The 27,434-nt window shown below is 46.5% G+C and overlaps 1 protein-coding gene across 2 annotated transcripts; it reads left to right on the forward strand.

The window, feature by feature from the left end:
* On the forward strand, window positions 1-20,488 carry BNIP1 (BCL2 interacting protein 1). Of its 2 annotated transcripts, XM_025387893.1 has the most exons (6): window positions 1-188; window positions 2,453-2,545; window positions 9,596-9,687; window positions 14,285-14,386; window positions 15,484-15,602; window positions 19,827-20,488. In XM_025387893.1, the coding sequence occupies exons 1-6, from the start codon at window positions 105-107 to the stop codon at window positions 20,021-20,023; spliced, it is 687 nt and encodes a 228-aa protein (XP_025243678.1). In that variant the 5' UTR covers window positions 1-104; the 3' UTR covers window positions 20,024-20,488. The 2 variants fall into 2 exon arrangements, with proteins under 2 accessions (XP_025243678.1, XP_025243679.1); XM_025387894.1 differs by lacking the exon at window positions 14,285-14,386 and having other exon boundaries at window positions 19,827-20,480.
* Window positions 20,489-27,434: the final 6,946 nt, after the last annotated feature.

The following is a 27,434-nucleotide window of genomic DNA, read 5'->3' on the forward strand; positions in this document are numbered from 1 at the left end:
CTCTAGGGGGCGCTGCCCCGAGACTGGGCGGGGAGGGAGAGAAGGCGGTGCGAAAACGCGTTTGAACTTGGGCCCTGCCGCCGCCCGTAACCGGCGTCCCCAACATGGCGGCTCCCCAAGATGTCCACGTCCGGATCTGTAACCAAGAGATTGTCAAATTTGACCTGGAGGTGAAGGCGCTTATTCAGGTACTGATCCCGGGACGCCTGCCAGGCTCCAGCAGCCCTAACCCAAGCTCTGCTGGTCTGTGAGCTCGGTAGTGTCACTCCCGAACTTTCCCCACTTGGTTTCCCAGGCCACCGGCTCCGCCCCATGACCGGCTACCCGCCCTGGTCCCCATTTGGTTGTGTCCCCGTGACTGCTGGCCTTGATCCTTTTTCCGGGTGCCGCCGGATCGCCCATCTCCAGAGCACCCAACTGTTCTCCGCCCCTGACCCAGCTACTGCTTCGAGGCTCGGCTTTGCCACTTCCACTTGCAGTCCTGGTCGTCGCCCCGCCCCTGACCTCCTCACAACCTACCTGCCACCCTGCTTGGCCCCGCCCTCTGACGCTGCTTCCCCATTCTCTGGTAGCGCCCGGTAGGCAGCTAGCCCCGCCCCCTGCTGGCCAGCTCCCCTGGCATCCAAGGGCACCTGGCTCGGGAGGCACCAGGTGAAACGAATGTAACCTGGACCGTAGTTGTGATTTATATGCTTGAGGAAATCGAGTACGGCGCCAAGGCCTAGGTTAGAAGGCAGGCCTGGGTCAATGGCAAAACTGGGACCTGGACTGGGAAAGTCAACCTAGGAGTAACACCTTAGAGTGTTACCCCGTTTGAACAGAGAGGAAATGAGGTGTTTTCGCCTTAAGCCATTTAAGGGTAGAGGTAAAATAAACGAGTTGACGTAGACAAGAATTAGGAATGTAGACACGGTTCCATGAGTTTAGCAAAAAGAAACCAAGAGTTTTAAACCTTGTTTTTTTGTTTTGTTTTGTTTTGTTTTTCGTTTTTGTTTGTTTTTGAGACGGAGTCTCGCTCTGTCGCTCAGGCTGGAGCGCAGTGGCGCGATCTACTCACTGCAAGCTCTGCCTCCCGGCTTCATGGCATTCTCCTGCCTCAGCCTCCCGAGTAGCTGGGACTACAGGCGCCGGCCACCACGCCCAGCTCATTTTTGTATTTTGTTTAGTAGAGACGGGGTTTCGCCGTGTTAGCCAGGATGGTCTTGATCTCCTGACTTCGTGATTTGCCCGCCTCGGCCTCCCAAAGTGCTGGGATTACAGGTGTGAACCACTGCGCCCGGCCTAAACCTTGGTTTTTAAAGCAAATCATTTTCAACAAAGTCACTAAACATTAGATGTAGACTCAGAGTTTGTAACGAGGGGTGGCAAAAAGTGCAGGAAAGTAGGGCTCCCCAGATAAACCAGATGCAGAATAAGCCAAATTAGATGCAGAATAAACAAATACGGTGCAAAGAAGTGTGATTAAATTAATAACCAGAGAAAAAGTGAAATTTGATGCAGATATTTACAACTTCTCGAACTTCACTTCTCTGATGTATACATTACAAAACTTCTGGGCCAGTTATAGAAAAATAAACTTAGGTTTCATACAAATGAAATCACATTTTCACATAATCTAAATTGCTTAGGCACCCTTCTGTACTCTTTCTAACATTTGGGTTCTTGTGATTGCTGATGAGAAAGATTGATTATAGCTGGATGTATTGCACCCTTACTGTGTTCCAGCAGCTCTGCTAAGTGCTTTACATACACACATAATCTATGATGTTCTCTGAGGTAAGTAGGGTTGTGATGAGGAAACTGAGACACAGAGAATTTAAATAACTTTCCAGGTAACTTTACACAGCTAATAAGTTGCTACAGCCAGGATTCGAATCCACATGGTCTGTCTCCAGAGCCTGCTCTGAAAACTGGCACCAGTAATTCTGAATGTCCAGCAACAGATTCTAAATCTGCCCTTAAACATGTTTATATAAACACTCTAACTTATCACTGACGGTTTGTAAAATCACACTGAAAAAGTTAATCTCATCATATGAGGCCAGATCTTTAAACATCCTCATCTTACAAGTTGAAAGGATCTAAGGTTCTAAAGTTATAGTATAACTTTCGCATGTCCATTCTTGTTGGGCATATAAGCTGTTTTAAGCTTTTTCATACTGGCCAGGTAATGTTTTGTTAAAATTTAGGCACTAAAAATTAGGTCAAAGCAGTTGTGTTTCTTTCTAGGCTTTTATATTAATTCAACATTAATCTAAATAGGAATGAGAAAAATGCCAATGATAATGTTTTTGCTTGTGTTGCAGAGGTAAACAGCAAAGATCAGGATGAATTATAGTCAGTATCAGTACATTAATATTAGTTGGTCTAAACCAACTCTCTCACTGTATGGATGCTGTCATTTCATTTCATTGCCTTAAGAAAGGCCTTTCATCTGTTCAATGTCTCCTAGGATATCCGTGATTGTTCAGGACCCTTAAGTGCTCTTACTGAACTGAACACTAAAGTAAAAGAGAAATTTCAACAGTTGCGTCACAGAATACAGGTGGGTATTCTCAGAACTGAGATGCTGAGTATCTATCAACGAAGGGGGCTCAGTCCTGGGTGTATCCTCTGCTTGAGAGCCGTCTGGGTTCTTCAAACACCAGCTGATGGGAGCAGTAAACACTTAAGACAGTGAGGGTGACTCTGTACTAACCTGCTGTCCAGGTAAAAACGAGAAACTTTTGCGTGCAGAACACTGCCAGCTGTGTCAACAAGTGGATGGCAGGAACACCATTATCCTTGGAATTTTTGAAACCCTGGGGCCACTTCAAATACTTTCTCTTCTCTACCTTATTTCTACCCTATTCATTCATTCACTACCTCAATCCATCACACTCCTGGGTTTTTTTTGTTTTTTTTTTTTTTTTAATGCTGTTACTTTGCTCAGCATCTTCCTTATTTCAGTAGTCACCAGTCACATCATGTACACATTCAATATGCCTGAATTCAACTGTGGTATATGTGCTGTCTCAGAAAACACTAGAGGGTGACAAGTAGCAGTTTCGTTTGTTTGTTTTATTTATTTCCTGTTTTATTCTTATTACACTGGGCTGGGCAAAGGGTTGTGCACCACTGTAGAGATCATGTTATTCTGTTGCTTTCATTTTTGAAAATGAAAATGAGGCCAGTAGTTTGAGAACAGCCTGGCCAACATGGCAAAACCCCATCTCTACTAAAAATGCAAAAATTAGCTGGGCATGGTGGCACACGCCTGTAATCCCAGCTACTTGGGAGGCTGAGGCAGGAGAATCACTTGAACCCAGGAGGCAGAGGTTGAAGTGAGCTGAGATCATGCCACTGCACTCTAGCCTGGGTGACAGAGCAAGACTCTGTCTCAAAAAAAGACCAATTTTTTTTTTTTTTTTTTTTTTAAAATAGAGATGGAGTCTCACTATGTTGCTTGGGCTGGTCTTAAGCTCCTGGGCTCAAGCAATCCTCCTGCCTCAGCCTCTGAAAGTGCTGGGATTACAGGCATAAGCCCAGACTATTGTGTTGCCTTCAGACAGAATTGGGATTTGGGTTCTAATTGTTTCCAAGTTCAGGATCTAGATCAGAATCAGACGACAAAGACCACTGTTTTGTGGGTCTAGGGGATGCTGAGAAAAAGCCAGGAAACAGGTATAGAGCTGACTATGGAGGGCTCATGTTTCAAGGCTCCCATCTGGGCATCCAAGGATCCTGCATGCAGCTCATAGGTAGAGGGGCCCACAGCAGCCCCTCAAAGTAAACAGGGATGGCACAGGCCTAGAGCTGGAACTCAGGAGTTGGAAGGATGACTGCGTCTGTACACCTAAAAAGATGTTGTCCATCTGTATCCTGGAATCCTGTGTAGGCCCTCTCCATGAGGACAGGAACAGGGTTGGCTCCTTGGCCTCTAGTTGGCCTCAAGAGTAGTCCAGGAAAAGTCCTGCAAACTTGTCATTATCTGGAGACATTCCTGCCAGCTCCTCTTCATGCCCCTCTACTTGAAACACTAGGCAGTTGCTTTATATTGTTCATGATTCTTCTTCCTCAGTTCTTTAAATTTGAGATAATTGCATTCTTTTAAGAAACTCTGGATCTCCTGGTCACTCCAAGGGTTGATTACTGTTCTGATGGTTTTTCTGGTTTCTTGGTTTCTTCTTCCTTCTTTATTTCCTGAGGGTTTTCTAGTAATTTCAGTCTGAGGTCTTAGGTTCTCCATTTTTATCCCTGAGTTTCCTGAGTTTTCTCCTGGGATTGTTCTCACCACAGCCACAGGACCTAATGTTGGGTTGGCAGAGAACTAGCACTTATTCTGCCCTAATGGGATCCAGGAGAGTCAGGAGGTACTCTTGAGTGTGGAAACATGCTTGCTCCTCTAGACTTCTGGAGGTCTCTTAGAAGTAGCAGTTTGAATAGTGGAGATGTTTCCACTGCTGTGCCTTCAGTGAGGGTGAGGTGGGTATCATGGATCTGCCCATCTGTATTAGTCTGTTTTCATGCTGCTGATAAAGACATACCTGAGACTGGGAAGAAAAAGAAGTTTAGTGGACTTCTGACATGGCTCGGGAGGCCTCACGATCATGGCAGAAGGCAAAGAGGAGCAAGTCACGTCTTACATGGATGGTGGCAGGCAAAGAGAGAGCTTGTGCAGGGAAACTCCTGTTTTTAAAACCATCAGATCTCATGAGACTCATTCACTATCATGAGAATAGTGCAGGAAAGACCCACGTCTATAAGTCAGTCACCTCGCACCAGGTTCCTCCCATGACATGTGGGAATTGTGAGAGTTACAATTCAAGATGAGATTTGGGTGGGGACACAGCCAAACCATATCACCATCCCTGGATAGGTCTTGTGGCACCTGGTCTTGTGGTATTGGGGTTTTGTATTGGGCCTTTCTTGCGTTGCTATAAAGAAATACCTGAGGCTGGTAATTTATTTTAAAAAATGAGTTAAGCTGGCTTATGGTTCTGTGGGCTGTATGGGAAGCATAGCAGCATCTGCTTCTGGGGAGGCTTCAAGAAGCTTCCAGTCATGGCAGAAGGCAAAGAGGGAGCAGGCATGTCACATGACAAAAGCAGGAGCAAGAGAGAGAGAGATTGAGTGAGAGCTCACTTATCATTAAGAGGATGGCTTATGCCATTCATGAGGGATCCATCCCCATGATCCAGACACCTCCCACCAGGCCCTACCTCCAACACTGGGGATTACCATTCAGCATGAGATTTGGGCAGGGACAAATATTCAGACTATATCAGGTCTAAAGACTTGTGCTTTTTTGGCCAGCACAGTGGCTCACTCCTGTAATCCCAGCACTTTGGGAGACCAAGGCAAGTGGATCACTTGAGGCCAGGAGTTCAAGACCAACCTAGTCAACATGGTGAACCTCCGTATCTGCTAAAAATACAAAAATTAGCTGGGCATGGTGACCCGTGCCTGTAATCCCAGTTGTTTGGGTGGCTGAGGCATGAGAATTGCTTGAACCTGGGAGCTGGAGGTTGCACTGAGCCGAGATTGTGCCACTGCACTCCAGCCTCGGTGACAGAGCAAGACCCTGTCTCAAAAAAAAAAAAAAAAAAAATTGTGCTTTTCATATAACATGGCCCCCAAAGCCCACCAGCAACTCTGTTTTTGTTTAACAGAGGTAGACAGTCTGTTCTAAAGCTGGTAGAAAAGCTGGCCAATTGGACCTCTGAGAAACAGGATGTCTGTGTCTTGTGTTTTGCCTACCTAAGAGATTTTCAAGAGCAATTTTGAAAATGTGCAATGTTTGCTATTGGAGTTAATTATAGAATTTCAGCAAAGTCACCATACCTAGCTGACCTCTTCCTGCCTCCATCTTCAGTACTGATTTAATCATCTTAATTTTTTATTTTTGAAAGGATGTTCCTTTTACATGTTTTATATATGTGTCTGTATTTGTATATATCAACATTCAGTGAAAAGTCTCAGTTATGCCCCAGTTTTGTTTTCTGTTCCCCTCTTCCAAACAGGTAGTCACTTTTGTTACTTATATATCACTCAAGTTTCTCTACCCAAATATTTAAGAAGACAAATTTCTTTTTTTAAATTTCTTTTCTTTTCTTTTTTTTTTTTTTTTTTGAGATGGAGTCTCACTCTGTCGCCCAGGCTAGAGTGCAGTGGCGCGATCTCGGGTCACTGCAAGCTCCGCCTCCCGGATTCATGCCATTCTGCTGCCTCAGCCTCCTGAGTAACCGGGATTACAGGTGCATGCCACCACGCCTGGCTAATTTTTCAGATTTTTAGTAGAGACGGGGTTTCACTGTGTTAGCCAGGCTGGTCTCAATCTCCTGACCTTGTGATCCGCCTGCCTCAGCCTCCCAAAGTGCTGGGATTACAGGCGTGAGCCACCGCGCCTGGCCATTAAGTATAATTTTATTATACGTATATTGGAAATCTTTCCATTTCAGTAATTAGAGACTGTCCTCATTTTTCTTTTTCGTTTTCTTTTTTTTTTGAGACAGGGTCTTGGGCTGTCACCCAGTCCAGAGTGCAGTGGTACAATCTCAGCTCACCACAGCCTTGACTTTCCAGGCTCAAGCGATTTTCTTCCTGCCTCAGTCCCCCAAATAGCTGGGACTGCAGTCGCGCGCCACCTCCCTCCGCCAGCTAATTTGTGTATTTTTTATAGAGATAGGGTTTTGCCATGTTGCTCAGGCTGGACTTGGACTCCTGGACTTGAGCAATTGCCCACCGTGGCCTCCCAAAGTGCTGGGATTACAGGCGTGAGTCACCGTTCTTGGCCTCTCATTCTTTTCTAAATAGCTGTCATTTTTTTTTTTTTTTTTTTTTAAGCCAGTTCTCTATCAAAGGGCATTCATTTGAACTGCTTCCACTTTTTTTTTAAGCTAACTTATTCCTTGATAGACTTTTCTTCAACTCAGCATGACTTCAACTCTCCAACTATACCTGTTACCTTCAGTATGAGTATTTTTATGTTCTTTTTAAATATCTGGGTGCTCACCCAGTGTTTATTTCCTTCACTAATTAAAATGACCTCAGGAATACGTTTACATTTACATATTTATGATGGCACCTAGTAGGGACCTAATAAGCACATGGCTGGTAAATGAATAACCCCATCCCAGTTTCAATCTGCATTTCTTAAGTATTTACATACTCTTTTTATACCTGGAAATAAATACAAGATTCCTGTTTGTTTGCCATTTTTAGCTTTTATTTGAATGTCTTTTTTGTGTGTTTCAAACAAGATTGTGTGATACTAGAGAACTGGCCTCATATCCTCAAAATCGTGTGTTTGGCACATGGTAAATCTTGGGCATTGACTGTGTGTAAGTATCTGTGTGTTTGTCTTTGTACATATAGCTCTCAAACTGGAATTTGAGAACTACTCGACCCCGCCATTCCTTTCTCCCGAACTATCACTGGTTCTCTTTGACAGAACTTCCAGGCAATCTTTCATGAGTAAATTGTACATTTCTCCCCCTTTTTAATCTCTCCCTTTTTCCCATGCATTCGTTCTTCCATTCAATGACTCAGTGCCCCGTATGTGCTGGGCACAAGGAATATATGTAGTGAATAATGCGAGATACAGCTCTGCTTATTCATAAAATTTACATTCTTTTTTTTTTTTTTTTTTTTTGAGATGGAGTCTCGTTCTGTTGCCCAGGCTGGAGTGCAGTGGCATGATCTAGGCTCACTGCAATCTCCGCCTCCCGGGTTCACGCCATTCTCCTGCCTTAGCCTCCCGAGTAGCTGGGACTATAGGCGCCTGCCACCACGCCTGGCTAATTTCTTTTTGTATTTTTAGTGGAGATGGGGTTTCACTGTGTTAGCTAGAATGGTCTCAATCTCCTGACCTCCTGATCCACCCGCCTCCGCCTCCCAAAGTGCTGGGGTTATAGGCATGAGCCACCACACCTGGCCTGTATAATTTACATTCTAATAGGAAATACAGATTTTAAACAAATAATTATGAAAATAATTGATGACATTTGCTAAACTTTTCCAATTCACAGTTGATTATTTCTTTTATTCTCTACCTCAGCAATATTTGGGGGCATAAATTGAAAGTCATCTATGAGCTATTGAAATGGTGGATACACAAACGTGTTCCAAACCAGCATGTGCAAATTGATACGTAAATAAGTAAATTAGTATAATTGAGCAAATACATTGATATTTCAGATCAATAGCGTGATTGAAGCTAGAACCTGTTTTAATTTGTAAACCAAAAAATGTGAATGGTGTAATGCTATCTTTAATTATAGTCCCTCTGATGGTTCTCTTATCTGAAGTTCTTGGAGTTTAATACTTCTGGGTATGTCTGCTGACCCTCACTTATGGTAGTTTATTTCCTCGGCATTTGGTTATTTTGGACTGTGAGTACTCATCTTCAGCAGACCTCATCTGAGGGAGTTTGTGCGGCTGGGTCGAGGCCAAGTCTCTACAGAGGTTTTTGCATTAGCTTCCCGCCAGGTCTCCTGGGATGATCACAAGTCTGAGAACACTTTTTTTTTTTTTTTTGAGACGGAGTCTCTATCTGTTGCCCAGGCTGGAGTGCAGTGGCGCAGTCTCGGCTCACTGCAAGCTCTGCCTCCGGGATTCACGCCATTCTCCTGCCTCAGCCTCCCCAGTAGCTGGGACTACAGGTGCCCACCACCACGCCCGGCTAGTTTTTTGTTTTTTTTGGTTGAGATGGGATTCCACCGTGTTAGCCAGGATGGTCTCGATCTCCTGGCCTCATGATCTGCCCACCTTAGCCTCCCAAATTGCTGGGATTACAGGCATGAGCCACCATGCCCAACCGAGAACACTTTTTATGTTAATTTCTCTTCATGGAGTTTCATGAACCACTCAGGGAAGATAAATTGAACCCTAGATCAGTGGGAGGAGCAGCTCCCTGGTTGGTTATAAATTCTCAGGGGAGATTTTTTTTTAACCCCTCTATTTGGAAGTCATAGCAAAAAAAGGGCAGGCATCCATGTTTTCACTCTGTGCTGGTAGATGCACATTTTTCTAGACTATTTTCCTGTGTCTATAACCTTTCATGGGTTTTGGATTTGTGGTGATCTCGGTTCATCTTCCCAACCTCAGCCTCAGATGGCCCAAGGCTTCATTTTTCTGTCCCTACATGAGCTTTCAAACCTTCAAGTGCTCAAACTGCCTATTACTCGTCTTTAATGAAATAGGCACAGAAATTGCGAGTATCTGGAAATGAACAGCAGTTTGATATTTTAATGACATCTAAGTGTGGGATCAGTGTGCTTGTATTTCGTCATTGTTTTTCTTTTCGTTTCGGGCCTGCCCTTGGTGACAGGAGCAGCAGCTCTGACGCTAGGGTGGCCGCACATACTCCCAGGCTGACCGTTCCAGCTGTTGTTCCCTTCTCACTTTTGGGCCATAGGGGTTTTCCTTACTTGCTTGCAGACTTAGCTATGGATTTAAAAGGATGTGTGTCATATGTTACCTAGCATTCTGAGGTGTTCTGTTTTAAAAGGGTGCTTCAAGTGCTATTGTACGCCCTTGGCAGAAATAGAAATGTTCTTCTGTTTTCATGTTGACTTTTGAAGTCATTTTAACATGGAGTTACTTTTCCTCAAAGGACCTGGAGCAGCTGGCTAAAGAGCAAGACAAAGAGTCAGAGAAACAACTTGTACTCCAGGAAGTGGAGAATCACAGAAAGCAGATGCTCAGGTAGGCAGGGCCCCCCGCCAGCGGCCTCTGCTGGCCCCCTTCTTCCCTGGGAGCCTTGCACGTGTATTTGCCTGACTTACTGGTGTTTTTTTTTTGAGGGACAGTGTCGCGCTCCATGGCCCAGGCTGGAGTGCAGTGGCCGGATCTCAGCTCACTGCAAGCTCCGCCTCCCGGGTTTACGCCATTCTCCTGCCTCAGCCTCCCGAGTAGCTGGGACTACAGGCGCCCGCCACCGCGCCCGGCTAGTTTTTTGTATTTTTTAGTAGAGACGGGGTTTCACCGTGTTAGCCAGGATGGTTTCCATCTCCTGACCTCGTGATCCACCCGTCTCGGCCTCCCAAAGTGCTGGTATTACAGGCTTGAGCCACCGCCCCCGGCCTGGTGTTTTTTTTTTGAGGGACAGTGTCGCGCTCCATGGCCCAGGCTGGAGTGCAGTGGTCTGGTCTTGGCTCACTCCGCCCTGTGCCTCCCGAGTTCAAGCAAGTCTTCTGCCTCAGCCTCCTGAGTAGCTGGGATTCCAGGCACCCGCCATCACCCCTGGCTAATTTTTGTATTTTTAGTAGAGACAGAGTTTCGCTATGTTGGCCAGGCTGGTCTCTAACACTGGCTTCATGTGATTCACCCACCTCAGCCTCCCGAAGTGCTGGGATTACAGGTGTGAGCCACCGCACCCGGCTGATTGCGTCAATTGCACACGGGTGGAATGTTCTCTCCCAGTCAGTAATTCTCAAGTGGGGGCGAGTGGGGAAGGGATAAATAGGGCCTATCTGAGCAGGTGGAGCTGTGCATCGTTTACAAAAGCGTATTTAACATTATACTGTATTGTGTATTTGTAACCAAAAAGTATGATTGCTTTTGTAATACAGGGTCATTTTTTTTATCTAAGGATAATTGGTATCAGAAAAAAATCTACAGAAAGAAAACCTGCTTAAGGTGGACCACAATTTAGAAGGTTTTGAGTGGGATGCTATCTAAAAAAAAAAAAAAAAAGCAACAAAAACCGTAAATTAAACAAAATTGAGATCAAAAGATAAAACCAACATTGAGGTTGTAATTGCAGGTGTGTGCTAATCCTTGATTATATAATTATAGCTATATGCCATTTCTTGTTATTGAATTGGGAGAGGTTTAACTTTTCTGATGAAATTGTCAGACAACATGAAACAATGTCTTTCCCTTCACATTTGACTTTTGTAGCAATCATAAAGAGGGTTTTTCCAATTATCTTTGAGGTATTCAAATCATTCTCTCTCTTTTTTAAAAATTCATTTTTGGCCGGGTGTGGTGGCTCATGCCTGGAATCCCAGCACTTTGGGAGGCAGAGGTGGGCAGATCACGAGGTCAGGAGTTCAAGACCAGCTTGACCAACATGGTGAAACGCTGTCTCTATTAAAAATACAAAAATTAGCTAGACGTGGTGGTGGGCACCTGTAATCCCAGCTACTCAGGAGGCTGAGGCAGGAGAATCGCTTGAACTCAGGAGGCAGAGGTTGCAGTGAGCTGAGATTGCTTCACTCCAGCCTGGGTGACAGAGTGAGGCACCATCTTAAAAAAAAAATTTATTTTTAAAAAATTAAATTTTAGAAATGAGGTCCCGCTCTGTTGCGCAGTCTGGAGTGCAGTCGTAGCTGACTGCAGCCTCGAACTCCTAGGCTCAAGCGATCCTCTCACCTCAGCTTCCCAAGTAGTCGGAACTACAGGCACACTCCACTGTGCCTGGCTAGATCATTCTCTTTTGAAACCCCTGCTAAGTCGTCATTCGTATGGGTTTTCTCTTTGTCTCTTGTTCACTGGTCTGCCTCTGCCAGATCTGTATTTGTGGCTTTGCGTCTGATTTGAGCAATTTGCCAGCATCATCTTCCCTGAAAGCAGCTGTGTATGTAACAGTCAGCTGTCAGGAGGACACCGATTGGCAAAAACACAGGCACGGGGAGGCCAGTGTACGCAGAGGGAGGGCTGTATGAGTGGTGGGCAGTGATCCAGGGCTTGGCTGTTTTGCGATTACTTTATGTTATGATGGCTTTTGCTTTCCTGAGCCACCAAGCCTACTCAGATTATAAACACTGAGTACAGAGGAGCCCTTGTATTAAGTATAGTAAGTTATGCCAGACACGCTCAGCTTAGCATGGGTTTTAAAGCTGAGAATGGCCATCCACGATGTGGCATTACAGGCCAGAACAGAGAAAGCTGTCAATCTGTACTTTGGGGCTGGGTGCAGTAGCTCACACCTATAATCCCAGCACTTTGGGGGCCGAGGCAGGAGGACTGCTTGAGCCCATGAGTTTAAGACCATCCTGGGCAACAAAGCAAGACCCCATCTATTAAAAAAAAAAAATTAGCTGGGGGCATGGTGATGTGTGCCTATAGTCTCAACTACTTGGGAGGCCAAGGCAGGAGGGCAATGGGCTTGGGAGGTCAAGGCTACAGTGAGCCGTGATCATTCTGCTGCACTCTAGCCCTAGGAGATAGAACGAGACCCTGTCTCTTTTCTTTTTTTTTTTGAGACAGAGTCTTGCTCTGTCGCCCAGGTCGGAGTGCAGTGGCGCAGTCTCAGCTCACTGCAAGCTCCGCCTCCCGGGTTCACACCATTCTCCTGCCTCAGCCTCGTGAGTACCTGGGACTACAGGGGCCCACCACCACACCCGGCTATTTTTTTTTGTATTTTTAGTAGAGACGGGGTTTCACCGTGTTAGCCAGCATGGTCTTGATCTCCTGACCTTGTGATCCGCCCGCCTCGGCCTCCCAAAGTGCTGGGATTACAGGTGTGAGCCACCGTGCCCGGCTGACCCTGTCTCAAAAAAAAAAAAAAAAAAAAAACCAAGAAAAAAAAACAAAAAACTTTGGCAGTTGAAACAGTAGTTGTGCTTGCTTGGGTCATCATGCTTGTCACATCATACAGTGAGTATCTGTTTGCTTGTCTTTTTCCCAAATGAATGTGCGGTGGTAGAGGAGAGGTACAGACCCCTCATTCATCTCTGGATCCCAGGGCCCTGCAGAACCCCCTTGCAAACCGTTTCAGATGTAATGGATTCTTTAAAGTGGCAGGTGTGAAATGGCGGAAGAGGTGCTCATTAAGACCTTCAGCATAGAGGTGCTATTAGAAAACCACCCTGTCAGTTCATGTACTCTGTGTTTTGAGTTTTGAGTATTTCCAGAGATTAGCACGATTGGTTTGAGCTGGCTACATAAGAGTTCTGAAGTATGAGTTTGATTCTTAGACTCAGTTAGCTTTTTCATAGTCTATCAACAACTGTCACATTTCTTTTTTTTTTTTTTTTTGAGATGGAGTCTCACTGTCATTGCCCAGGTTAGAGTACAGTGGCACGATCTTGGCTCACTGCAACCTCTGCCTCCCAGGTTCAAGTGGTTCTCCTGCCTCAGCCTCCCAAGTAACTGGGATTATAGGCACTTGCCATCATGTCCAGCTAATTTTTGTATTTTTAGTAGAGACAGGGTTTTACCATGTTGGCCAGGCTGGTCTTGAACTCCTGACCTCAAGTGAGCCACCCGCCTTGGCCTCTCAAAGTGGGATTACAGGCGTCAGCCACTGCGCCCAGTCAACTGTCATATTTCTAACTCCAGGAAGCTGTTCACCAACTTTCCATTATCACCCACAAGTTAGCGCAAGTGACGAATGTAGATCAGCTGTGTCAGTCAGGGCTCTGCTAATCCATCATGTTTCTGTCTGTAGTATGATTGGTCTGTAGTACGGAAAGAACAACAAACCTTGAAGAAATATTTTGAAAGATTGGCTTCTTGTGTTTTTGGTTTTTTTTTTTTCTTGAGACAAGGTCTTACTCTCTCACCCAGGCTAGAGTATAGTGGTACCATCATGGCTCACTGCAACCTCCACTTCCCAGGCTCAGGTGATCTTCCCTCCTCTGCCTCCTGGGTAACTGGGACTACAGGCATGCACCACCACCATGCCTGGCTAATTTTTTGTATTTTTGGTAGAGATGGGATTTCTCCATGTTGCCCAGGCTGGTCTCGAACTCCTGGGCTCAAGCAATCCACCTACCTTGGCCTCCCAAAGTGCTGTGATTACAGGCGTGAACCACTGTGCCTGGCCACCATTTTTCATTTCCTACAGACTATATTAACTCAGCAGCTGAAGGGCCAGAAATGGTTGTTCAAGATACTGGAGATGAGTAAGTCATGGTTCTCAAGGGATGGCACCAACTAATACACAGGCCATAGCAGTACAGCCTTAGAGGCAACAGGACAGAAGAAGAGCCTGTGTGCCCAGATGGGAAGTTTGGATGTCTCCCTGAGTCCAGCCATTGTGGAGCTGTGCACAGAGGAGTGCCATGTTCACAGCCCCTTGGGCTGACAGGGGTAGAGGGACAGCTACAGAACCTCCCCGTGATGGTCTTCAGGGTCTGGTCAAGGGGTATCAGGACCTGAGCAAGAACAGTTGCTGGGGGACCAGGGGGAGGAAGTGGCAGGAGTTGGGATGGGCTCTGAAGGCCGTGCCTGGTGGCCTTCCCCCATGGTGGCCTTCCCCCTGGTGGCCTTTGTTGGTGGGAAGTGCTGTGAATTGAACTGACTTATGGCCTGGTGGAGTGGACACACTCACACATGAACCTTCCAATTCCAGCAATCAGACCTCATGGAGGAAAGCTAATCTCACCTGCAAAATTGCAATCGACAATCTAGAGAAAGCAGAACTTCTTCAGGGAGGAGATCTCTTAAGGCAAAGGTACCTATTCTTTTATTTTTCTGGGCTCTGATAATAATAGATAACAATTGGCAAGGTGTACAACCCACTGTAGGAAACCCCCTCTTGTTTTCAGCTTGGTGTTTAATTTGATTATATAAGTAATTTTTTTTAAGTTTGAAAGAAATGCATACTTTTTTGTAGTAAATTGGTAAAGTATGAATTACAAAATTAAAATATCAATTTTTTTTTTTTTTTTTTCCTGAGACGAAGTCTCACTCTTATAGCCCAGGCTGGAGTGCAGTGGCGCCATCTTGGCTCACTGCAACCTCTGCCTCCCGGGTTCAAGCTATTCTCCTGCCTCAGCCTCCCGAGTAGCTGGGATTACAGTTGCGCGCGACTGCACCCAGCTAATTTTTTGTATTTTTAGTAGAGACGAGGTTTCACCATGTTGGCCTGGCTGGTCTTGAACTCCTGACCTCAGGTGATCCACCCACCTCAGCCTCCCAAAGTGCTAGGATTACAGGCGTGAGCCACCGTGCCCAGCCGAAAATATCGAATCTTATTACTCATGAACATTTTGGTATATTCCCACCCTCATTTTTACTTCTTCTACATTTCTTACAAAGTCAAAATTGTACCATACAAAAAAATTCATATTCTGCTGTTTCAGCACAAGAGTTGCTCATTTTAAAAAAAACTTTTAAAGCCTAATTCTGACAGTACATAGTATGTAGATTGTATGTTAATACAATCCCCTATGTGTGTTTGCATTTCTAATGTTTCAGGAGTGTAAGTAATACACCAGGGTACGTCTTAGAACATAAAGCTTTATCTGCATTTTGGATGTCTCCTTTGGAGGGATTTCCAGGGATGAGATGATTGAGTCAAAGGAATGAACATTACCAAGGCTCCTAAATTGGCAAATTGCTTTACAGAAGGCAGCACTGGTTTATGTTCCTACTAGCAGTCCACAGGGGCATGGGTCTCAGCATACCCTTTCCAGCATTGAATGTGATCATTTAAAATATATATACTAATTGGATAGGTAAAACATGAGATCTCATTTGGATATGGGGCCTTCTTGCAGGGAGGCTTTTGTTGACATTCCTCCCCTTTCTCTTCCTCTGAACTTTTAGGAAAACCACCAAAGAGAGCCTGGCCCAGACATCCAGTACCATCACTGAGAGTCTCATGGGGATCAGTAGGATGATGGCCCAGCAGGTCCAGCAGAGCGAGGAGGCCATGCAGTCTCTAGGTAAAGCCGGGCCTGGAGCAGGAAGCTTCTCCCAGAGACACTGCTCTAGGGCCCTTGTCCCAGCACCTCCACTCTGGGCTCCTCCACCACAGCCCACACAAAGTTCACTGACTTGGGTGGCTTCTCCCTCATGAGATGACTTGACACCGTGGTCTTATCCAGAGTGGGATGTGCTGCTCGTATTTCTCTCTTTTTTTTTTGAGATGGAGTTTCTCTCTTGTTGCCCAGGCTGGAGTTCAAGCGATTCTCCTGCCTCAGCCTCCCGAGTAGCTAGGATTACAGGCATGCGCCACCACGCCTGGCTAATTCTGTATTTTTAGTAGAGACAGGGTTTCTCCATGTTGGTCAGGCTGGTCTCGAACTCCCGACCTCAGGTAATCTGCCCGCCTCAGCCTCCCAAAGTGCTGGGATTACAGGCATGAGATACTGCGCCCGGCCCATATTTCTATTTACTAGAAGACCCTACACCCCCATCAATGTTTCCTCAGGGGGAGCATTTGCAGGGGCCCATGTGAAAAGCAGAGGTCCCCAGCCCCTCTCCTAGAGAGGGTGTTGGCAGGGCTGGGTAAGGGGCCTGGGAGCCTGATTTTCAGTGAGGGCTCTGGGGACCCATATGGCCTGGCAAGTTTGGGAATCGTTGCTTCAAGAGATGTTTGGTGAATCGGCTGCTGGTAGGACTGCTAGGACCTCAGTTTACAATTATACTCCCCAACGTTATTTTTCCTATGAGTTCCTTTTAAAAGATGTGAATCACAGGCTGCAGGAGAGACTGCTTGAGGCCATCTGGTTTCCTCCAATAGTTTTCCCAGAGTGTCTCCTCTGTGACGCAGAAGGACATCAGCCCTCTCCAGGGTCCTTCGGTATAAGACAACAGAAAAAGGGTGTTTACTCCTTGAAACACTTTTGGAAAATTGCACACATGGACAAAAGTAGAAAGCATGGTATCCTGAATCCCCTGAGCCCTGAGCCCATTACCGTAGCCAGTCTCATTTCAGTTCTACCCTCAGCCCGTCCCCCATCTGGATTATTTTGAAGGAAATCCCAGACATCGTCCATAAATATCTCAGTACAGCTCTCTAAAAGATAAGGGACTCTTTGGGGAAAATGCAGAAACAACCCCGTAACTACAATACCGTGATCACCCCTAGAAATTATGATTTTGAACCACTTTTTTTTTTCAGTGTGCCAAATAGGCAGAAGCAAAAGGAAAGCAAGCAGGTGACCCCAAGGTCACTCCTTGGGTTTGCAACTTACCTGAACATTTGGGCTCGGAACCAGCCAGGGGCTTCCTCTCAGTGTGTGCTTGGAGAGAGAGGGAGCAGGGAGACAACTTGGCCTCTGAGTCCAGAGCTTTTTTTTTTTTTTTTGAGACGGAGTCTCGCTCTGTCGCCCAGGCTGGAGTGCAGTGGCGCCATCTCGGCTCACTGCAAGCTCCGCCCCCTGGGTTCACGCCATTCTCCTGCCTCAGCCTCCTGAGTAGCTGGGACCACAGGCGCCGCCACCACGCCTGGCTAATTTTTTGTATTTTTAGTAGAGACGGGTTTCACCGAGTTAGCCAGGACGGTCTCTATCTCCTGACCTCGTGATCCGCCCGCCTGGGCCTCCCAAAGTGCTGGGATTACAGGCGTGAGTCACTGCGCCCAGCCGAGTCCAGGGCTTTTATGCTGTGGTGTGGTGACAGGATACCCCCTGCTAAGAGTGGGAAGGAGACACAAATGCTGGTGGCTTCTGGGGTGTTGAGAGGGTCCCTGTGTTCTCGGGGCCCATTTCGTAGAAGCGATAGCTATTGAAGAAAAGAGAAGAATATAGTTCTTAACCCCTTCCTTATGCCTCACAAATTCAGCTTGATTTAAAAGCCTGCTAGGACCATAATTTTGAAACCAAAAGCTTATTAGGAATATGGTGTCTGGAATTTGCTGTACAATTGCAGGAGTTGGGAGTTGTGGGAGAGGGGGACAGGATTTCAGCGGTTGGTGGTCCTTAGTTATGGGTGGTGGACACATGACATTTCATGATATCATGCTGTCTGCTTTGTGATGGTTCGAAATTCTCCGTAATAATAAAGTTTAAAAAGAAAGGCCTATTAGGTTTTTACTTAGCGAGATCTCAGGGTTTTGAAATCTCAGCAGGCAGGCGTGGAGAAAGTGGGCAGAGAAGGATTCCTGTTCTGTGTTTGTTTTTCTCCTTTTATCTGTCATTTTCAAAACGCTGCTGTGTTTCCTCTGATAATTTATCTTATTTACTTATTAGCTTTTAATTTTGTGAAAAGGTAACACATACAACATAGAGAAGGATAAAAACTCGAGCCCAGGACTGCCAGCAGAAACATAACAGGAGCCACATATGGAACTTTAAATTTTCTAGTAGGCACATTTTAAAAAGTAAAAAGAAACATAAGAAATTAATTTTAATAGGATAGTTTATTTAATCCATTATGTAAAATATTGTAATTTCAACATACAACTAATATTAAAAATTATTGAGATATTTTACATTCCTTTTTCTCTTTTTTTTTTTTTTTGAGACAGAGTCTCGCTCTGCCACCCAGGCTGGAGTGCAGTGGCGCCATCTCGGCTCACTGCAAGCTCCGCCTCCCAGGTTCACGCCATTCTCCTGCCTCAGCCTCCCGAGTAGCTGGGACTACAGGCACCTGCCACCACGCCCAGCTAATTTTTTGTATTTTTAGTAGAGACGGGGTTTCACCATGTTAGCCAGGATGGTCTTGATCTCCTGCCCTCGTGATCTGCCTGCCTCAGTCTCCCAAAGTGCTGGGATTACAGGCATGAGCCACTGCACCTGGCCCTTTTTCTCATATTAAGTCTTTGAAACATTGTGTGGATTTTGGCAAGGCACAGTGGCTCACACCTGTAATCACAGCACTTTGGGAGGCTGAGGCGGGTGGATCACCTGAGGTCAGGAGTTCGAGACCAGCCTGGCCAACATGGTGAAACCCCGTCTCTACTAAAAATACAGGAAGAAAATTAGCTGGGCGTGTGGTGCATGCCTGTAATCCTAGCTACTCGGGAGGCTGAGGCAGGAGAATCATTTGAACCCGGGAGGTGGAGGTTGTGATGAACCAAGATCATGCCACTACACTCCAGCCTGGATGACAGAGTGAGACTGCATCTCAAAAACAAACAAACAAACAAACATTTTGTGGATTTGACACTCACTGACATCTCCATTTGGATTAGCCACGTTTTTATATGCACAGCAGCCTTGCATGTCTAGGGGCTGCCATATTGGCCAGCACAGCTCTGGGCAGTACAAAAGGGGCACAGAAAAGATCACTCTCTGTTCTGACCTCCAGCTGACCCCTACCTGCCAGCCCTCTGGTCCACTTCCCATAGGCAACCACTGTTACCAGTGTCTTTTTAAAAAAATATCTTGTGATCCTCCAAGCTTTTGTAACTTAAGCAAATGAAATACTATTTTATCTCCCTGTTTCTTACCTAAATGGAAACATTTCACAGTGTTCCTTTACACTTTCCCTTTTCACTCAACGTATTCTATTCAGTGGCTGTTCTGATGATGCCTCACTCTGTTTTGTGAGAGAATCTCGCCAGGTACACCTTCTACCCTCAGCGTCATGCCCAGATACCCATATTCAGAAATACATCTGACTCTGGGCACAATGATCCCTTAAGGAATGTTGGCCTCTTCTTAGGTGTCACCTTCTTAAACCTACAGCCAGTGTCCCTGGACTGAGGGACTGGTATGTGTGAGGGCTTAAGGCAGAGCCTGGCACACCTTTGCCCTTTTGAGATCCTGCAAAGAGCCAGTCTGGCCAGCAGATGTCCTAGAGGCCACACCTCACAGGTGGAAGGTTCTGGTGCGTTCGGCTGCTGCCCCAACACAGACCTCACAGTGCCCGCCCAAGAGCCTCGGGTTGGTTTTGTGGCTCGTGGTTCCCCTGAACAGCGTCCATCTGCTTCAGAGAGCTGAGGAGGTGGCTGGAGGAGCAAGCCTCTTCTGCCCTTCTCCCTGGTGACATTCATGTTCGAGGACTCCCAAACAAACCGCCTCACTCGCTCGAGCTGATGGGACCTGGGGAGGAGCCTTTCCTTGTCCGCTCCTTGGCTAGTCTCCACATGCTTTGATTCCAGCTCAGAGGAACTCGCTCGAGAATGCTGGTTTTTGTCAGCGTCCCAGCCAGCAGGGTGAGGTCTTTGGATCTTGAGCTGCAGTCTCTCTGAGTTGGGCCTCCTTCCTCTCTTGTTTCAGTCACTTCTTCACGAACGATCCTGGATGCAAATGAAGAATTTAAGTCCATGTCAGGGACCATCCAGCTGGGCCGGAAGCTTATCACAAAATACAATCGCCGGGAGCTGACGGACAAGCTTCTCATCTTCCTTGCGCTGGCTCTGTTTCTTGCTACGGTCCTCTATATCGTGAAAAAGCGGCTCTTTCCGTTTTTGTGAGATCCCAAAGGTGCCAGTTCTGGCCCTTTCAGCTCCTGTTTCAGGATCCTGGTTCCTGAGCTCTAGGCTGCCAAGCTGAGCCACACACCCCTCCATTTGTGCCACTTGCCTGCAGGTTAGATGGAACATAGTGCCCCACTTTTCTGCAAGTGGCTGGCTTGTAAAGGGTGAACAGAACCATGGGAGGCAGACCTGTCATTGGGATGCCGCCCTGGGGACATAGGAACTGCCTCCTTCCCTCATCGTGCACTATGGGAGGCCGCGGCCACTCTGTGGGGCACTTAAAGTCCAGCCTCCAGGACTCAATGCCTCTCCTGTCTCCCTCTCCCACCGTGCCCTTAAATGCCAGATCTGGTGGAGTGAAGAGAGAAGAGGTAGGAAGAAAGGTGATGAAAACTCCTGGTCATTCCTTGAATAAACTTGATTTTATTTAATAGAATAAAATGTATTGGATTTTGTAAGATAGCCCTCTGGGAATGTGTGTTCCTCTTTTTTCTTTTTTTTTTGAGATGGAGACTTACTCTGTTGCCCAGGCAGGAGTGCAATGGTGCAATCCTGGGTCACTGCAGTCTCTGCCTCCTGGGTTCAAGAGATTCTCTTGCCTCAGCCCCCCAAGTAGCTGGGATTACAGGCATGCACCACAACACCCTGCTAATTTTTGTATTTTTATAGTAGAGATAGGGTTTCTCCGTGTTGGCCAGGCTGATCTCAAACACCTGACCTCAGGTGATCCACCCGTCTTGGCCTCCCAAAGTGCTGGGATTACAGGTGTGAGCCACCAAGCCCGGCCCTCTTTTCTTGATGCCTGGATTTCTAGGACATGAACTTAGATTATTTATTCATTCATTCAACAAAGAATTATCATTATTATTTTCTTTCTGTCGCCGCCCAACAACAAGGAACTATTAAATAACTGCCACACACAGGGTGTTACAGACACTGCTGAACATTACAAATACATTGGTAAACCAGACGTGGTTCCTCCCTCAAGGAGGAACAGAAGGAGGCACAGAAATAAAATCTTCCAGACTATCAGGAAGGAGGGTCCAACAGCCCCTGTTCAACCAGGTGTGGTGAGTGATACCTCTAATCCCAGCATTTTGGGAGGCTGAGGCAGGATGATCACTTGAGCCTAGGAGTTCAAGACCAGCTGGGCAACATAGCAAGACCCTGTCTGTATTAAAACAACAACAACAACAACAACAACAAAAAACAGAAACAGAACAGAAAACAGCCCTTGTTGGAAGTGGCTCATACCAACATCTGAAAAGGTTGAGAGATGCCTTTCTCTACCACAGCAGCCTGGCCAGGCCTGGGGGTGTGCAGTGATTCGGGCTGGCACATGCCTTTCTCTCTGATGTCCAGAGCTAAGTATAACCAAGGAGGGAGAAGCTAGTGAGAAGCTGAGACTGTGAGCCCGAGTTCTGTCCAGGCCGGAGGGAGAGGGCCCAGGCTAGGCCAGCCCTAGAGGTGCTGTGTCTTTTGTGCTACAGGCCTGGCTGACCTCAAGCTTGAAATCCCAGCCTCCCCCACTATTTATAGCCCCAGAGGACTTGGGAGGGGCAGTGTGGAGGCTGAAGGGAAAATGGAAAGAACATGGACTTTGACCCTTGGCTCAAACACTTGGTTTTGAGATTTGGCTCCACTGCTAATGGACCACAGGACCATTGGCAAGTTACCATATGTTGCTAAACCTCAGTTTTCCCATCTGTAAAATGGAGGAGATAGTCCATATGGGTCCTCATAGAGTCAACTTGAGAATGCAAAGAGAATATAAAGCAGCAAGTGTAGCTAGCTGTCTTCAGACCAGGCCTGCCATGGCGTTTCCAAATGCTGCCACCCCCAGGGCCCTGGGCACTGAGATTTCCTGCAGCTGACAGCAGAGGTGCTTCAGGAAAAGCTGGGCCAGGCACCAGCATTCTGTTAGAGGTGTTTGAGCAGAGGATGTCAAGAGTTACGGCCTCAGTTATAAAGTGGCAGATCATCATGGCACCAAGTTATAAAAACCTAGCTGCACATCTCAGACTAGCTTCATGAGTGGATTCTAAATACACACACACACACACACACGCAAGCACAGATATTTTGTAGGCTGTATATCATCCTTAAACAATTCCTGGCCCCAAAAGACATTCACTGCAGATTGTGCACACATGTGTCTTATTTATAGTCAAATTAAAGCTGAGAATAAAGCACAGATGGGAAATTCCCACTCAGATTCCAGCTGTAAGTGCAGCAGATGGATGTTATCAAGTTAGGATTTTCTTGTCTTAACATTTTTCCTTACTGCTTCCCACTAATTGTCAACATCCTCCTCACAATATGGCATTGCGTGGGCTCTGTATGGCCTAAAACTGCTCCCTTTGACACCGTATTCCTCTTTTACTTGCCTCCTTCTGAAAATAGAGTCAAATGTGACCCGTTTTGAAATGTCATTGATAACAACATCTTGCAACCTCTATCAGCCACCAGGGGTAATCCTTCCCCAAAGCAGAGCGCGGCCCTCTCTGTGCTCAACCATGAGAGGGCAGTGTCCACATTTGCTCTACCGTCTTGCAGTGAGTGTGGTAATCTTCATCGGTCCATTTGGAATGTTCTTATGGATATATATGCACTGCATGCATACGTATATATGTACTGCATATGTATATGCAGTATATATATGTAGGTATCAGATTTTTTTTTTTTTTTTTGAGACGGAGCCTCGGTCTGTCACCCAGGCTGGAGTTCTGTGGCACTATCTCAGCTCGCTGCAACCTGCGCCTCCTGGGTTCAAGCAGTTCTCTGCCTCAGCCTCCCGAGTAGCTGGGATTACAGGCACCAACCACCATGCCTGGCTAATTTTTTTTTTGTATTTTTAGTATACACTGGGTTTTACCATTTTGGCCAGGCTGGTCTTGAACTCCTGACCTCGTGATCCGCCTGCCTTGGCCTCCCAAAGTGCTGGGATTACAGGCATGAGCCACCGCGCCAGGTCAGATTTTTTAAAACATAAGTGTATGAAACTTACCTGTATTTTGTTTTTGGAATATGTTTCCTAAGTGGCCTTAATTTTCACTGTTAAACAGTAATGCAAGCTCAGATGCTCCATTTTTTTTTTTTTTTTTTTTTTTTGAGTCAGGGTCTCGCTCTTTTGCCCAGGCTGGAGTGCAGTGGTGCGATAACGGCTCACTGCAACCTCTGTCTTCCAGGCTCAAGAGATCCTCCCACCTCAGCCTCCTGAGTAGCTGGGACTACAGGTGTGCACCACCATGCCTGGCTAAATTTTGTTTATTTTTTGTAGAGATGAAGTCTCACTTTGTTGCCCAGGCTGGTTTCAAACTCCTGGGCTCAAGCAATCCTTCTGCCTCAGCCTCCTAAAGTACTGGGATTACAGGCATGAGCCACTGTGCCCAGCTCAGCTGTGATGTTTTGACGAGCTGACAGTCAAGGAGTTAAAGGTATGGAGCAGCCATCAAGAGATCTTTCATTCAAAAAATATTTACTGAGCACCTACTATGTACCAGGCACTTGTGTTAGAGCTACACAGTGAACAAAACAAAGATTGTCTGTCGTCATGGAGCTTCTGGTGTGTGGGGGATGGTGGGCAGATGGTAACAATACCGGAAATAAGCGGTTTGGAAGAATGGAGCTGATTGATGGCGATCTGGATGGAGAGGTGGGGGCAGGTTTGCAGTGTTAAGCAGAGTGGTCAAGGTTGGTCTCACTGGGGTAGGGTTTGAGCAAAGACTTGAGGCAGGGGAGGTGAGTCCTGGGGACAGTTGAGAGGAGAGGGTTCCTCACAGAGGGAGCAGCTAGAGCAAAAGCTGGGCAGGGGCACACTGGCACATCCGAGAAGGTCAATCTAGGCCGCGTGGCAAGAGCTGAGTGTAGGGGCTCAGTGACCTCAGGATGACCTCCAACCTGGAGGCCATCTCCCGCCCCTACCCACCCTTTTCTTACCTCTCACAGTTGTTGGCCCTGTTGGGCATCGGTTCCTCCAGAAAGCTCCCCAGCTATGTGGTGCCACACTCTCTTGGCTTCCCTCTTACCTCTCTGGCAACTGCCCTCCTATTCAGGCTTAAATGCCTCAGATCTTGTTGTCTTTGTATCAAGGGCAAGGTCATCCATGTCCCTACACATTGACCATATCTACAGGATGCTCAGCCATAATTCAAAAGTCGAATGTGCAGTGCAGCCCTCCCAGGCGAGCTCCAGACCCTGATCAGCTCCACTGCCCCATGGCTGCTGCTCCTCATCCGCCCCACGTTCCTCACCGCTCCCCACCCCACGGCCTGGGCCTTCCCGGGCTTCCCTGGCCTGCCTCCTAGTTTCCCCTTCTTGGGTCCCTGTTCCGTTCGTCCTGCTCATCTCCTTGAAACCTCTTTCCCACCAAACTAGGAGATGAGCATTCGCTTTATTTGGACAGATTCGCATCAACCTTCTTCTGAAAACAAGGCATCAATACATTGTGTTAGTGTACGTAGGTGGCTGAAAAGAGATAGTGAGGCGAGTTCTGTGTGCTTCCTTGGCTAATGGTGGTCTTCCCTGGGGCCCTGCTGGAGGGCTTCCCCTAGCTGTATTTCTTCCCTAAGCAAGAGCAGAATAAAAATAGCTGTGGGCTAATCTAAGAGATAGCAGACAGGAGTCTCAGCCCTGTTGTCAGGAATGAAAGGCTCAGCCTGGGGGTGAGGGGAGGGATGGGTGTTATCACCCCAATGTCCCTTCAGTCCCCAACAGCAGGCCCAGGCTGCTACACACCAGAAGCCTCAGGGCTCATAGTGTTGGTCAAACTTGCATCTTTAATGGGCCACAGTGCCTCAGTCAAGTGTGACCTTTGGTGGCAGAGACCTGGATTCTGGATGTACTCTTCCTGGCCATATGCCTTCAGCAATGGATCACCTCCTCCGCAATAGTTCTGACCTCTTAGTGGTGCTGGGATGATCAAAGGGCAAGACACATGCCAGGAGCTCCCGCAGTGCCCCTCACACAGTGACCCTGGCGGCTGCCACATTCTCTCCCAAACGAAGCAGTCTCATACCCCTTTCTGTCTGGGGCTTGACTTTAGGAAAACAGCGCTTAGGCAAAGAAGAAGAGGATACTGGGGTAAGCAAGAAATCAGGACCCAGGGACGGTGCAGTTTCCCAAATGGCAAAGGACTGAGAGGGGCAGAGCAGGCCCGGGCAGATTGGCCATCTTTCCCGATCCATGAAAAAAAAGATGGGCAGAATTAGCTTAATGTGCAATGTTCTCTTTTTTCTTATTCTTAAATTTTTGCTCTTTCCCTTCCTCCCCTGCAATCTTGTTTGCTGGCAAAGAGTACCCCTAGATAAAATGAATCCATAGAATAGCAAATGAATATGATGGAAGAAGGAGCAAATGGTGAATCCGTTTTAATCCGATACCCTGACTGGTACGAAGAACAAGAGTGCTCCTGGCAGAAATTTCATAATTTTTAAGAAAGTCATTCTTGGTTTGCAAGAGATAGCTTTTCCGTGGCATTCTCCACTGCCACCTGAACAGGCTTCAGAAGCAATGGGTTAGAGGACCAAGAGGGTGTGAGCTGTCAGACTCTGCAAACTCCTGCTGCCATCCTGAGGGACCTCATCCTCCCATCCGTTCCCATATCTTATTGAGTGTGTACTAAAGCTACACTCTGCTGCATCCTGTGGACAGAAGAGTAAGATCCCACCTGCCTTGCAGAGCCAACAGCTCGTCAGAGATTGACCCGAAGTCAGACAGATACACAAGAGGGTGTATTGAGACCCCATAGTGAATTCCAATTCACTATGCCGAAAGAAAAAAAAATTAAGCTGAAAGCTGAGTCACTCAAGAAATTGCCTTTCCTTTGGTTCCTAAGCAGATAGCTACAGATAAAAGGTTAAATATCTCCACCGGTGGCTACTCTATGTTCACCTTACCTTATGTAAAGTGCTAATTTACTGAGCACCAGAGAATTCATAATTGACCATCCCCCTACCTGCTCCTTCTCCCTTGTAGCCTGTGGATGACCATACACCCTCCCGCTTTCCCTTCCAGCCAGCTTTTCCTCTTTAAATACTGAAGCCCTCAAAATCATCCTCGGAGAGAGGCACAGACCACGGACTGTTTCTGTGATTCTGTGTTTTTATCTTCCAGGTATGTCCTTAACTTTGACAAAATAAACCTTGAAATTGATTGAGACCTGTTTCAGATACCTTTTGGTTTACAAAAGCAATATATATTAATTGTGGGAAAACTAGGAAATATATCTAACCAAAACAAATTCCTCCCCCAAAAGATAATATGGAGTCATAGTGCGGCCAGGCACGTAGGCTCATGCCTATATTTCCAGCACTTTGGGAGGCCGGGGCAGGCAGATCACTTGAGGTCAGGAGTTCGAGACCAGCCTGGCCAACATGGTGAAACCCTCTCTCTACTAAAAATACAAAAATTAGCTGTGTGTGATGGTGTGTGCCTGTAATCCCAGCTACTCAGGAGGTTGAGATGGGAGAATCGCTTGAACCCAGGAGGCAGAGGTTGCAGCGAGCCAAGATTGCACCACTGCACTCCAGCCTGGGCGACAGAAAGAGAGAGAGAGGAAAAAAAAAGTCATAATCCCATGTAGGGAGAATTGCCGTTAACAGTTGGGAGTGGATTATGTGTCTTTTTCTTCTTTTCTCCCTCTTCTCCACCTTTGGTGTGATCATAACTCCGTCTCCTGGGCTCAAGCGATGCTCCAGGCTCAGCCTGCCAAGTAGCTGGGACTACAGACGAGAGCCACCATACCCAGCTAATTCTGATTTTTTGTAGAGACAGTTTCACCATGTTGCCTAGGCTGATCTTGAACTCCAAAGCTCAAGCAATCCACTGGACTTCACCTAGAATTTTTATATAATAAACTTTACATAAACTGTACAATTTGATGGGTTTTAGAATATGTAAGCCACAATCAAGATAACGAGCCTATTCCATATCCCCCAGAGTGGTTCCGGGACCCTTTGGAACCTGTGTGTCCTCACTGTCCCCCACCCATTCCCACACTGTCTCCAGATTTCCCTGACCTGCTTTCTAACACCCTAGACTAGTTTACATTTGATCATTTACTATAAATGGATCACACAGGATGCACTAGTTTTGGGAGTGTGGCTTCTTTCACTCGGCATAATTATTTTGAGGTTCATGTGTGTTGTTGAATGTATGGATAATTCATTCCGTTTTGTTGCATAGTAGTGTTCCATTGCATGGCTGTATCAGCTTGTTTATTCATTCCCCTGTTGATGGACATTTGATTATTTCTGGTTTTTGCTATTACAAGTAAAGCTCATATGAACATTCATGTACAAGCCTTTGCATGGACCTACACTTTCATCTGTATTCAGTGAAACACCTGGAGCATATTGGTTGAGCCATATGATAAGCGTGTGTTTAACTTTTTTTTTTTTTTTTTTTT

Source organism: Theropithecus gelada, chromosome 6, assembly GCF_003255815.1.
Source record: "Theropithecus gelada isolate Dixy chromosome 6, Tgel_1.0, whole genome shotgun sequence".
Classification (NCBI taxonomy): domain Eukaryota; kingdom Metazoa; phylum Chordata; class Mammalia; order Primates; family Cercopithecidae; genus Theropithecus; species Theropithecus gelada.

Excerpts from the sequence above, each read along its gene's own strand:
- BNIP1 (XM_025387893.1), top strand. The coding sequence starts at position 105 with ATGGCGGCTCCCCAAGATGTCCACGTCCGGATCTGTAACCAAGAGATT. Across the intron at positions 9,688-14,284 it reads CACAGAAAGCAGATGCTCAG|CAATCAGACCTCATGGAGGA; the intron begins GTAGGCAGGGCC and ends TTCCAATTCCAG. Across the intron at positions 14,387-15,483 it reads GGAGATCTCTTAAGGCAAAG|GAAAACCACCAAAGAGAGCC; the intron begins GTACCTATTCTT and ends CTGAACTTTTAG.